Here is a 13,409-nt window from a genome sequence, read left to right on the forward strand (position 1 = left end):
GTTTATTTATAGAGCGGTGCATGTTAAATTCTCAATAAATATTTGTTAAATAAAGACTATTCCCTTTGCCTTCCTTCTTCCCTCCTTGGCAAACTCCTACTTATCCTTCAAAAGCCAGTTTAAATATGAGTTCTGTAAAGCCTTGTCCAATATTATCAGGTACATGGACCTGGTGTTCCCATGTGTTCCTGTAGCAGCTTATATATACCTCTTTCAGAGCTCTTCTCATAGTTTGACAAATGTTTGTCTTTCACAATCAAATAGTGAACTCAGAGCACAATAATTATGTTCTACTCAATCTTTGTAGTCCTAACATTGAGCAGAGTTCCTGGCACACAGTTGGTGCTCAATAAATGGCTGTGGAATATCTTAGCAGTAAGCGTTTAATATGTGCTTACTTGAATGATTATACTCATCAGGAGAATCCAACCATTTCCCCAGGCTAAGATCATCAGTTCTATAGGAACTGAAAAGCTGCATAAGATGGCAAGATTCCTTAATTCAGTGGGTATTCATTGAGCCTTTACTATATGCCCAGCACTATGCTAAGCCCCATGAGGGCTACGGCAAAAAGTGGGGCTTGGTCTAGTCTTACATTCTTCTTGTAGTGACCTGGCACATACACGCATGCTTGCACACATATACCTAGCCCCCACCCAGAGGAATGCATTAGAGAATAATTATAAAAACAAAACAAATCGACAGGTATAAGAGTTAAGGTTTCCTAGATGAAGTGAACTGAATTTTGATTTTGAAGGAGATGGTGGGTATGGACTATTAAAAAAGCCAGAAGAGAATGGTCTAGATCTAGGGACTGTCACAGACAAAATATGCAAACGTGAACAAGCAAGTCCCTCCTGGGTTAGGGTGTGCTTCGTGGTGGTGGGGAGCCAAAAGTCAAGCCATGGTAGAAAGTCATGAGATATAGAGTTGGAAAACTCTATATGTGTGACTCCCTGGTTCTTTCCCTAAACCCAAGATACCTCATTCTCGCCAAGGCCAGAGGCCCTGCATCCCCAGACTGATAACAGAGGTGGTAGGTTTTATTTAGCACACTGGGTTGGACTCACATAATTACTGAATTGATTTTGCTGTAAAATAGAGTTGGCCAGGAACACCTACAGGATTTATTTTTGCTCTCACTGCTTAATAAAGCCCTGGAACACAAAGGGAAAGTGATGAGAGGACAGCCTGGAGTCACCTGGGCCTGGACTCCCCCAGGTCCCAACCAATGGTGTGGCTGCTATGGTGCACATTGGTGGTGGTGGCAGGGTGCTGCTGTGGCATCAAGTAATTAATTTCCTGAGCACAACTAGAGTGGAAAGATTGATATATGTCTCCTTCCCAGCAGAGTCTCATGCCTGATGGCCTGTCAAGAAGTGAAAGAAGTTACCTGACAGGGAGGTCCTAGCTACTCTGGGGCATTTGCATTCAGACTGGTCTGGGGTGGGGGGTTGATTCTGTCTAGCTACAGCTGGCTGAGACATATGGAGAGGGAAGTCATGATGGAGGAAGGGGAGAGTGGAAGGGAGAGGAAGAAAGGGGAGAAAAAAGGAGAGGAAGAAGGAAAGGGAGAGGAAGGGAGCAAGTTCCTCACTGGGTGGCCTGGCCTTGGTTGATTACTCTGTAATGCTGAGATGGGATTGGTTGTACCTGTCCGTACTTTCCAAATTCAAGTCACATTTCCTCTGGATTTTCAAAGGCTCAGGACATAAAGGTCACCTTAGTGACTTGGACTTCAGGGTCTACTTCACTCTGATCTATAGGGACTCCATATTGCTCCCTTTCCTCTCTACTCACCAACTCCACTTCTCTTCAACCTCTTCTGCCAGGACTGATGTGAAGCCCAACCACCAATTATTCAGACAGCTTGTCAGTGAGTGGGGCCCTGTAGTCCCTTGGGTTTTGCAATCTTCCTAGAACAGGGATAGAGGAGGGCCTGGGCTGAGTTTGAAAGTGAGAGTCAGGGATATGGAGATGGAAGACATCAGTGTCCCCTATCCCTTCTGAGTGGCCCTGCCTCAAGAAACTATAAAAGTATCTAGCACCCCATTGACTTCCCTGCTCAGGCTGAACCTACTAGCTTCTCTCAACTGTAGCTGTGCCTCAGTACATAATACCATGGGCTTCCCAAGAGCCTATCCCATGACAGCCTGCAAAAGCACACAGGTGTCTGGTAGCTCTAGCTAACCCCTCCCCACCCCCACCAGATATCACCAACTTCTACAGATTCCTGCGGGACTCTGGCTATAATCCATGACTTCTTACCACACATCTTTCTGCTCTCCATCCACCATTTCTCATTTCCTTATCTGGAGCAGACAGCTTAACTCATGTGAACCCCACAAAGCACTGAGAAAGACTGCTGGCTGGCCATGACCCCAAATTGGCTGGTACATGGCATGGGCTATGAAGTATTACCTGCTCCTCGAAACCATACCATTCAGTGGGGGATTCTGTACTATCTCAGTCTGAAGCACTTGCCCCCACCCCCACATTACTGAGAAGTATCCAGTGGCAGGGAATTGGTATTTATTTTGCATCCCTTGTGCTGGGAACACAGCAGGTGCCTAATCAAAGCTTTGCGACTTAATGAGAGTCTGTATCATTTCCCCTAGTCTGCTTCATCCTTCACTTTAGCCTTCTTCAGTCAAGATATGGAGTTGCAGGACTACTTCAATGTGAAAAGAGCTCAATTTCACCAGTAACTGTACTTCCAGATCTCCAGAAAACCACTGCTTCATTCCTGCTTCTATCAAATAGCTAAGAGATGTTTACAGAACTGAATGTAAAAAGCTACTGGGCTAGAGATGAAATTTTTCTAAGCGCCATGAGGATATTGAGTAAACTGATACATATTATTTCTCCCCAAAATGCCCAGAGCCTCCATGGACACCAAACACCCCTCACTCACTACCCACCCAGAGCCACAAGGTCTCCATATCCCCACCCCCGTCCAATCCCTTCGTAGTGCTGTCCACTCTGAGGAGCAGCAGATGAGCAACTGCTGTAGAGATCTCGACAGAGGGGCCGATTCTGGCCAAGGGCTGAGAAGAGGTTGCAGAAGCTGCACTTACTGCATCTGTTTCTCCAACTGCCACCTGCTCAGAAAATCGAACCTTCACAGGATTGGATCTTAGCTTGGCCTTCTTTGCAGCACTGATGAAGGCAGATTTCGGGGACTGGAAAAAAGAAGAGGGGCTGGTGAGTTCTCCATCTCTGGGAAAAATCTGACCTTTGCCACACTGGAGTTAAGATGTCTCAGTATGGGTACACTTTCCACTACTGATCAATAAGTAAATAAATAAGTATTGATCCCTTACTAGGTGCAAGGTAATGTGCTAAATGCTTCTTTATATGATTGGTTTGTTCTGAAAAAGGTGGGTATGAATCAAATTTGGGTAAATTGAATGCTACTGTTAATGTTCTAGGCTTAAGGGGGCTTGCAAAAATTCTTTAGTAGTAACATACACTGAATTTTCATATATTTGATTTTCTTAATTTGAGATATACCTAAATGATGGTTTTTATTACATATGAATACAAGCATCTCAAAGAACTTTCAGAAATAATCTTATTCATCTCACAGCTATGCCCCTTAGGAAGATGGCTCATAGAAAATATTATTTCAGATGTGGGAGTAAAGGGGCCTAGCACTCTAAAATGATTTGTCCACAATTTCTACACTATTCAGGAACAGTGATGGTGGAGATTTTACTTAGGTGTCCTAGCTTTCTAATTCTGGGCTTGCTATCACTTTGTTCATCCAATTCTATAAGTAATGCCCTAGAGGTTATTATGCTGAATGAAATAAGTCAGACAGAGAAAGATAAATACCATATGATTTCACTTATATGTGGAATCTAAAGAACAAAAAATATAAACTAATCAAAAACAGACTCACAAATACAGAAGACAATCTGGTGATGCTAAAGGGGAGGGGTTGGGGGGCCTAGGAGAATGAGGTGGAGGGTTAAAGAAGTACAAATTAGTAGTTGATAGATGGTCATGGAGATGGGGAACATGACATATGGAATGCAGTTAGCATTAATGTAATGGCTAGATGGAAAGCCAGAGAAGAGAAGGAGCAATTAGGGGGATTGTTTTACAAACTATATAAATATCTAACCAATGTACTGTATACTTGAAATTAATAAAATAAAATCTAAAAAAAAAAATGCCCAAAGAAACAGCTAGGCTCTCTAGATCTTGCAAATTGCCTCACAAATTCAGCAGGACACATGGTTAGCAAATGCTGAAACTAAGTCTTTCCTGGGTGTTCCTTGAAGGATTCAGCAGTGAATAAGACAGTCCAAACTCCCTGTCCTCAAGGAGTATCCATTCTAGGAGGGAAAGACAGATAATAAATATCTTTTAGGTAGCAAATAAGGACAATGAGGACAAACTGAGCAGAGTAAGGGACTACACAAGAGAATGAGCGAGTGAGGGTAGAAGTGATGGGGGTGTTATTTTAGACAAGATGGTCATGGAAGACCTCTTCAAGGAGGTGACATTTAAGAGGAGACCTAAAAGAAGTGGAGGAGAGAAGCCATGAAAGATACCTGGAGAAAGAGCCTTCTAGGCAGAAAGAACAATGAAGGCTCTGAAGTGAGAGTAGGAGTGGGATGCATGAAGGATAGCAAGAAAGCCCAGTGTGGCCACAGCAGAATGATTGAAGGAGAGGCCAGAGCGGTCCTGCTTAGAGAGATAGCTTGGTGCTGGGTCACGTAGGGCCCTATAAACCATGTAAACAGTTTTGGATTTTACTCCACTGGATGGTTTTGGGCAGACAGGGTCTGACTTGCATTTTAAAAGGATGCTTCTGGCTGCTGTGTGGAAAATAGTCTAGGAGTGTTATGGCCAAAGTAGGGAGTCCAATCAGGAATGTACTAAAATAATACAGTTAAAATATGATAGTGGCTTGGGCTAGGATGGTAATGAAGGAGATGATGAAAAGTGAGTGAATTCTTGATATATTCCGAAGATAGAACCAAGATAATATGTTGACAGAATGGATGTGGGAGGTGAGAGGAGTCAACAGGTAAAATGGAGTTGCCATTTTCTGAGATGAAGAAGACTGAAGGAAATCAGGTTTGGGGCTCCTTCAAACTGCCTCCCCTACCAGCCTTCCCATGGAGCCCACAATCCAGAATTTCTTTGTGTAAAGGCTCAGAAGGCCATACATTAAACTATTTTCTGCCATTAATGCTGTGGTTGAGATTCATTTACCACATCAGCCATAGGAGGGCAGGGCCCTAAGATAAAGACACACCAGAAACTAACTTCCTCATAAGGTCTGGGTCCCTGGTCCCAGCTGTGTCCTCTTCCTGAGCCGGCAATCTCCCTTCCCACAGAGAGCACATTACAGAAAGCCACCTGTTCAACCAGAGTCCAGCAGAACCTCAGGTAGTGGGTCTCGCTCTTGCCTACACGGCAAAAAACCAAACCAAACCAAACCAAAACAAAACAAAACAAAACAAAAACTGAAGGAGCTTTTAAAACCTGATGTCCAAACTCCACCCCAGACCAATTTCATGGAATTCCTGGGGATGTGGCCCAGGTATTGGTATTTTTTAAAAAGCTTCTGATGATTTAAAAATGCAGCTTAGGTTGGGAACCCCTAAGCTAAAGGGACCTTAGTCTTCTCATTCTGTGCCATGGGGACATTTTGTTGGCAGCGGACAATACAGCACAGCAAAATCTAGGGCTAGAGATCACTGCAGAACTGCAGAAAGCGATTACACTTTTGATTGTTCATGGGAGTCAAGAAATGACTTTGCATGTTGCACAGCTTGGTGCTCAGATCTTGGGCGAGGGGCTGGAGGCTGTGGTAGGAGCAAAAAAAAAAAGGGGCAAGAGAGAACGATCTGTAGCTATGTTCAGGCAGCTCTGCTGACGCCATCTCCACAGTAGTCCAAATTTCCACTTGAGGTGCCACAGACATGAGGCAGGCGAAATCTTCGTTTTACCTGACAGACACCCTCTCCTTTCTCTGTGATCATCTGTCATCAGATGCCCTCATGCACAGTGTGGAACAAAGCATTGCTAAAGACCTAAATGAGCCATGCAGTCCACCCTTCATTTTTACATGTGAAATGGAGGCTTGGGAAGAGGATATGGTTTACTTAAAATATCAAAATAATTTTGTAGTGGAGCTGAAACTAGAACCCAGATGTCCTGAGTCTTGGATTAGTGATTGTTGCCCATGGCAGGCTAAAGCTGAAAGTCCATTCCTGACTTTTCATCACTGATTCTGGTTCTACCTTGGCCCTCTTGAATGGATTCCAACATATAAAGAACCCCAACTGGTATCCTTTTATGTATTCACCTGTGGGGAGGGGACAGTCTCCTTGCTATCCCTACTAAAAGTCTAATATTAGATGCTATCCTAGAGATACCACTACAAATAAGATTCAGCCATTTATAGGAGCAAAATCATGAAAGAGTACATGAAACTGCCAATATTTTCAGGAATTATAATAATTTTTTATGTCTGTTGTAGAGCTTTTTTCAGCTTGTTTGTGTCGTATTCCTCATTACCCTTGTCCTGTTGGTCGCTAAAACTCCATCCTATTCTCAGTCTTTGGCTTTGATCGTTGACGGTGACTCACTCATTGCCAGCTGGTCTCTGCTACATGTCACAGAGTCATATCTAGCCTTATGCTTCGATACAGGTGACACCTGTTTTGCAGTATGGATATGAGGGGCTCTCAAAGGTCACCTTGTCCCAAAGCATCTTCAAAGTTCAGCTATTGGTCCTGAAGTTTTTTAATACTCAGGTCACTCATTTCAATTAAAATATTGAGAATTGGGAAGGCCCTGGTCAAAACGTGAATGTGTTACCAAAGCGAAGTAATGAACACAATTCAGGGGCCAGCAGACCATGGGCCTGTATGGGCCAAATCTTCCATGCCACCGGTTTTTATAAAAAAAAAAAAAACTTTATCGCAACACAGCCATGCTCTTTATTTATATATTGCCTTTGGCTGCTTTTATGCTATCACTTATGGCCTACAGAGCTTAAAATATTTACTATATGACTCTTTACAGAAAAAGTTTGCTGACCCCTGCACTAATTCATTAGCTGTTTCTAAAACTTTCCTGATGATAAGAATTACTGGGAAGTGTTTGTTAAAACACAGATTCCTAGGCCCATACCAGACTTAAAAAGTCAATCTCTGAGGGAATGGGGCCCAGGAATTTATGTTGTTGAAAATGTCCTAACCCATTAACCATAGATTAAGTACCTTAAAGCTGGGACATCTGAGCTCTTCATTGACCCATTTTTCCTTCAAGCAGCTGTGAGTCTCATTTTGCAATAGGCCTCCTTTCTGGCTAAAATGAATTTTGGCTTAAAACACAGAACTAGAATTGCTAAGAACCTCCGGAGCCACTGCAAGCCCCTTGAAGCAAATATAAAGCCAGCAGCTCAGTGGAATAAACAATAGAGGAGAGAGCCTTCCTCTCCCTCAGGATTGATTTCAGCATCTAGTAATTCTCTGGCCATTTTTAAATTTGGTGGCTCTATAAGTACAGATTTTAGGATTGTGTTCACTCATATCTTGGCCAAAGTCAGGTATATGGCCATACATTTTAATGCATGATAGTGCCCTACTTTGATAACTATGAAAGGATTTGAAGAGGATAGAGCTCAGGTTTCTGAAGCTTTTACAGCATCCTGATTCTCTTTTCTGCTGGCTCACTATCTTTGACATCTGAGCCTACTTACAAGCAAACTCACAGCAACCACTGTGGGAGCCTGGGACAATGGAGGGTCATCCTGGTTTCATGGACCCACTGATAATAGACCCAGGGGGCCTTCCTTCCTTCACTCAGGACCACTGGGAGGTGAGCATGTCCTCTCCTCGGCTTCTGAGGCCCGACACAAGCCATACATGACCCTCACTCCGCATCTAATGGCTAGTCAGGTGGTTCTTCCCACAGCTCCCTGGACACACTGGGCTTCTTCCCATTTCTGTGCCTACTTCATACTGTTTCTTTACCACTCCTGCCCTTCAGGGCCTCCGGTGTCCCTTTTGCTCAGCTAAATGACACCTCTAAACTCCAGTTCAAATTCTACCTTGGTCCTGAATCCTTCTCCAACTTCTCCATTCTCCTTCCTGGATTTCCTATAGTACTCCTTGTTAATCTATCTACATAGCCATTGCTCCTGTTCCCAACCAGGTTATAAAAGAGATGACATTTTATATTACTACATCTCCCCCTAGCACCAAGCATAGAGTAGCGCAGGAAAAAAAAAAAAGATAGTAGTTGATTGCTAAGGTTAAAAATGAATTACTTAATCAGTTCAGCAAATATTGTTTGAGTACCCTACCATCTGCCAAACACTATATTTCAAGAAGCTCTGTGGAAAAACAGTTCTGCAATGGTTTTCATTATTTTTAGCTTTTTTTTTTCTGGCCAGGTGGCTCCAAGCAAAGGGGATTCAGGCTCATTGGGTACAGGCTAAGTTTTCAGAACCAGAAAATTAGAGTTTCATTTGAAGGGACTGTCTACTTGCTGTACCATTATAGGTCACAATCCATTACTTTATCTATTTTAAAATATTTTTTGAGGACATACTATGTGCCAAGGTCTAAAGGTACCAAAAATAATACATAGTCAATCATGGGGAATAGTTGGTCACTCAAAGATTAAAGAACACCCTTAAATACATATGGGCTTAATAAGTGGCTATTTATGCAGAGGCTCTGGGAAAAGACTCCTGTGACTGTCAAAAATACACCCAAATAGTCTGCCATGGTTAAGAGTCACTCCATTAGAAAGAAAATGTCATCTGAAAGAGACTACATATTAGACCAGCAGCTCCTGATATGTACCTTGGCTACATATCTGAATCATTTGAGGAGACTTTTCAAAAGACCAGTACCTGGGCTCCATCCCCAGGGCTTCTAAGTCAATCGGTCAGGGCTAGAGCCCAAGTAAGAGCTTCTCAGGTGGTTCTAATGCATAGCTTGAGTTGAGAACCACTGTATCAGACCATTATCAGTCAAGGAATGCAGGAGGTAGCAGGAGCCTTAGAGATTGTCTGGTCCAATGTTTCCCAAATTCTACTAAGCATCAGATTTACTTGTGGCTCCTATTAAAAATACAGATTCTTGGGCCACATCCTGGACCTCTTAGGAGATAGTCTTCTGGAAGAAGTGGTGATTAAGCTTTATGAAGATTTTATTATGAGGAACATTATGAGGATTTAGTAAGAGGCAGCAGTCTCCATGCACCCATGAGATGCCAAGTGCCTGCTATGGACTCAGTATTATGTTCTATGATGTAGGGGCTATAACACTAAACATATGCTGAGGGTCTTCAAGAGTCTTTCACTATACCTATAGAGAGAAGATTCTCTCAGTTGATTTTTATTCTTCATGGTAGTTATGGTCTATAGTCACCTTGAAAACTGAACTAATGAATACTAAACAGTTGTTCCTAGGGGAAGTGTTTGTGTGTGTGTTTGTTTATCTGTATCTCACAGAGATTATAATTCTAAAAGCTGCTCATCCTGGTAGATTCTATTTTCTGTATTTCACCAGGAGAAAACAAGGTTCTGAAGTATTAAGTGATTTGCCTGAGGCAGCCCCACTAGCAGGGGCCAGAGTTGGGATTCAAATCCCATCCAACTGTCTCCAGAGCCAGAGCTTCCTGCACTACACTGCACTGCCCTCTACGATTGCTAAACTTTGGTTATCTCTGTATGACAGCTGAAACAAAAAGACAGAGTATGTTGCCTTGTTTGACCTCAGCTGGGAACATGTGCATTGGAAAACTCAAAATTTTCATGCTCTGCACATGTCCACAAATGACCAGGAAAGCATTGTGAGTATTAATTTTGTAGTTACAAGTCTATTTTAGGAAATAGGCGAATTTGCAAACATGGAATCTGTAAATAATGAGAATCGACTCTACATGTATGCAAAGTTGACATTCAGTCGGGATGCACTGGTATGGCCTCACCTGTTGTAAAATATTGAGGGATTCTTTCATACTGATTAGTAAGTGGCCACTGCCCTAAGCTTCCTGGGTGCCACATGACATCTCCCCTGGGACCTCTATATAAACAATCAGCTAAAGGGTTAACATCTGGCACAGTCAGGAGGCCTCCAAGACTCTGCTCCAGTGCCTATGGTTGGCTTATATTCTGATTGGATGGTCCCTATTGTACAGGTTGATTGGATGGTCCCTATTGTACAGGTTGCTAATTGTTTTGACTATAATCCCTGTGTATGTGTTCCCCTATTTGTATGCTCCATGGGTTTAGAGAAGATAAAGCCAAGGACTAGAATGTAAGCTCTCTGAGGGCAGAAACCTTATCTGTCCCATGCACTGCTATATTCCCAGCCTGGAAGAGCACCTGGAATAGTAGGCACTCAGTTAATTCTTTGATGAAGAATTAATTAATTAGAAATTCTCACTGAGGTTGGTCAGGCAAAGTTGTTTGGAAGACATGAGTCCCAAGCCAAGTCTTAATAGCCACCTATTAGAAGAGATGTAGACTAGTACAGGAACAGAAATTCGCAGGGCAGTAAGGACTAAGAAATGTATAAGGAGAAGGAAAGTAGCCTGGCCATAGTACAAAGGCTATTGGATGGGACAGTGGGGGCATCAGAACTGGGGGCAAAGGGGTGTTGGAGGCACTGGGATGAGAGTTGGGACAAAGATGAACACTTGAATTTAGTTTAGTTCAGGTTGCTGTAATGGCTAGAAGTTGGATTTCCTTCATTGCTTCAACAAATATTTATTGAGTATCTACTCTGTGGCAGGTGCTGTTCCAGGCACTAAGGATACAGCAATGAACAAAACAACTGTCTCTCCCCAAGTGGAGTTGAAATTCAAATAAGGGAGAAAGACAATAAATACATTCAAATATAACATTTCATGAGAACGTAAAATGTTACAGCCACTCTGGAAAATAGTCTGGCAGTTCCTTTAATAAACTATATATACATTTAATGTATAACTGAACAATGGTATTTTGGGGCATTTGTCCCAGAGAAACGAAAACTCGTGTTCACAAAAACCATGCACAGGAATGTTTCTAGCAGCTTTATTCACACCAGCTAAAACCTAGAAACAACCCAGAAGTCCTTTAACGGGTGGATGACTAAACAAACTGTGGTACATCCACAGTATGGAATGCCATGGAATACTACTCAGCCAAAAAAAAAAGGGAATAAATTAATAATACGCAACAATTTGAGTGAATCTCAAGGGTATTATGCTGAGTGAAAAAAAAGTGAATCCCAAAAGGTTACATACTATATTATTCCATTTATATAATATTCTTGAAATGATGAAATTACAGAAACTGTAGAACAGATTAGTGGTTGACAAAAATTGGAGGGTGGGGAGGAGGTGGGTGGACATATAAAAGGGCAACACGAGAGCTCTTTTTAGTTAAATAACTGACCAGTGTCTTGACTGTGTTGGTGGATACATGAACCTATGCATGTGACAGACTGACATTGAACCATAACTACACATTGTATTGCTATCCTGGCTTTGGCTTAGTTTTGATATTGTACTGTAGTTATGTAAGATGTAGCCATAGGGTTAAGGGTACACAGGGATGTCTCCACTAGCTTTGCGACTTCCTGCGATTCTACAATTACTTCCAAAAAAAGTTAAAAATATATAATATTTCAGTTATGATGGAAAATTAAGAAGTATCAGGAGATAGTAACAGGCAGATGCTGTCTTAGAAAGGGTAGTCAATGAAGGCTTCTACAAGGGGGTGATATTTGAGGAGATCTGACTAACATAGTAACCCACAATGGGTCTCTGATCAGAGCAGTCCATTCTAACCACACAACAAGCATGTTTTCAGGGGAGAATTGGTAGCCATTTTCGTGGCAGGAGATTGGGGAGTGGGGATCAACTTCCCACTGCCCACTAGGCAACTGCATATGTGCAGTAAGGTGGGGAGGGAGGGGCCTATTGATAATACCCACTGAGGGGTGGGGCTTCCCTGCCCAGAGACAGAGAACTGTGATTGAGAAAGGTCTAGCTGCCAGGAAATGTGTGTGTGTGTGTGTGTGTGTGTGAGAGAGAGAGAGAGAGAGAGAGAGAGAGAGAGAGCCAGAGAGAGAGCTTTAGAGAGAAGGAAGGAGCAAGCACACGTGTGTGTGCTTCATACTGACAGAGAAGAAAGCTGGGATCATGGAGAGAGATAGTTAGTGCCAGAGTTCGAGTTAAACTTTGTCCCCCTAACTCACACCTGTGCACTGTCCCTGGCTTTGCACAGAAATGTCATATCTTTCTGGGAAATCTTTCAGTTCTTCTCTGCCTGGGAAATCCTGCCCCATCCTTGAAGGTCCAGCTCAGGTGCATTTTCATCCATGAAGCCTCCCTTGATTTCATGCTCCCCGCCCCAACAAATATGACCTCCCCTGTGGCTTTGAGATGGTGGTGGAACATCAGTGCTGGTACAGGGGAGTGTTGGGGACACAGGGAACAGACAACCAGGCTGGAGATGGAAGGAGAGCTCAGATTTTGTACATGGAAGTTTTGTACCTGGATTTGTGCATTTGAGTCAAAATTACTGTAAGTGTACGACCTAGTAATGGATGCTGAGCCTTCTGAATCCAACTCTTGAGGAGAGGGTCCGGGGATTTTTACTTTTAATATGTAGTCCTGGTACTATGAGCAGGCAAGTTTGGGAAATACTGTTCTAGTCTAAACCCTCAATTTACAGAAGAGGAAACAGGTTCAGAAAAAGTAACTGAACTTTTAACTGGTCATACAGCCAGTCAATGACTGAACCAGGATAAATGTCAACCTGTTTGTCTAACTATGCCTCCCCAGCAATTTTATGTTAAATCCTTTCCCGCCAGTGTTGAGTCTCAAATATTGCAGGCCATTTAGTAAATACTTATATGAATGAATAAATAAGAGTAGCACCCACCATCTACAAGGACTTTATGGGAGTTAGACACCGGGCAGATAAATTTTGATGGGACCCAGCAAAAAAGATGTAGAAAATATGTCTGGAACTGTGGCATTGGCCAGCTTAACTGGGGTAAGCAGAGGGCACAGGACAGAATATAGCACTGTATAGCCCTTAAAAATCCTCAAGCCTTAGATATGAGAGTAGACAAGATGTTCAAAAGGTATGCTTTAAGTTCACACCGAAATCCTTGGCTCGCAAAATGTTGGTCCTAGTCTTTCCTCCCACCTTCTCTCCCATCACTGTCACTTTCTGATATGAGGTCCTCTTGTCTCAGTCAGGAGAAAAGGCAGATGGCAAAGAGGCTAACTCACCTGATGAGTGTGCAGAACTGTAAGAACGATGAATTCCTTAGCGGTCCTACAGAGAGAAGAGGGAACAGGAGAGTAGTGTATCATGCACTAGGTATTTGTCTAGCACAAGAAGGAACACCAGAATTTTCCTTTGG

General features: G+C 42.7%; 1 protein-coding gene across 7 annotated transcripts in view; it reads right to left on the reverse strand.

Annotated features, from left to right (window-relative positions):
* The window catches only part of FRMPD3 (FERM and PDZ domain containing 3), a 124,423-nt gene that overhangs the window by 41,751 nt on the left and 69,263 nt on the right, over positions 1–13,409 (reverse strand). For 4 of the 7 annotated variants that reach the window (XM_039879742.1, XM_039879740.1, XM_039879746.1 and 1 more), the window contains 2 exons: positions 13,276–13,321; positions 3,078–3,182 (listed from right to left, as the gene is read on the reverse strand). In XM_039879742.1, the coding sequence (XP_039735676.1) occupies positions 3,078–3,182; positions 13,276–13,321 (151 nt within the window). Of the gene's footprint in view, positions 1–1,800; positions 1,917–3,077; positions 3,183–13,275; positions 13,322–13,409 lie in introns of all 7 variants that reach the window. The other 3 variants (XM_039879744.1, XM_039879743.1, XM_039879745.1) reach the window with 2 other exon arrangements.

Source organism: Pteropus medius, unplaced genomic scaffold (assembly GCF_902729225.1).
Source record: "Pteropus medius unplaced genomic scaffold, Ma_sr-lr_union100, whole genome shotgun sequence".
Lineage (NCBI taxonomy): Eukaryota > Metazoa > Chordata > Mammalia > Chiroptera > Pteropodidae > Pteropus > Pteropus medius.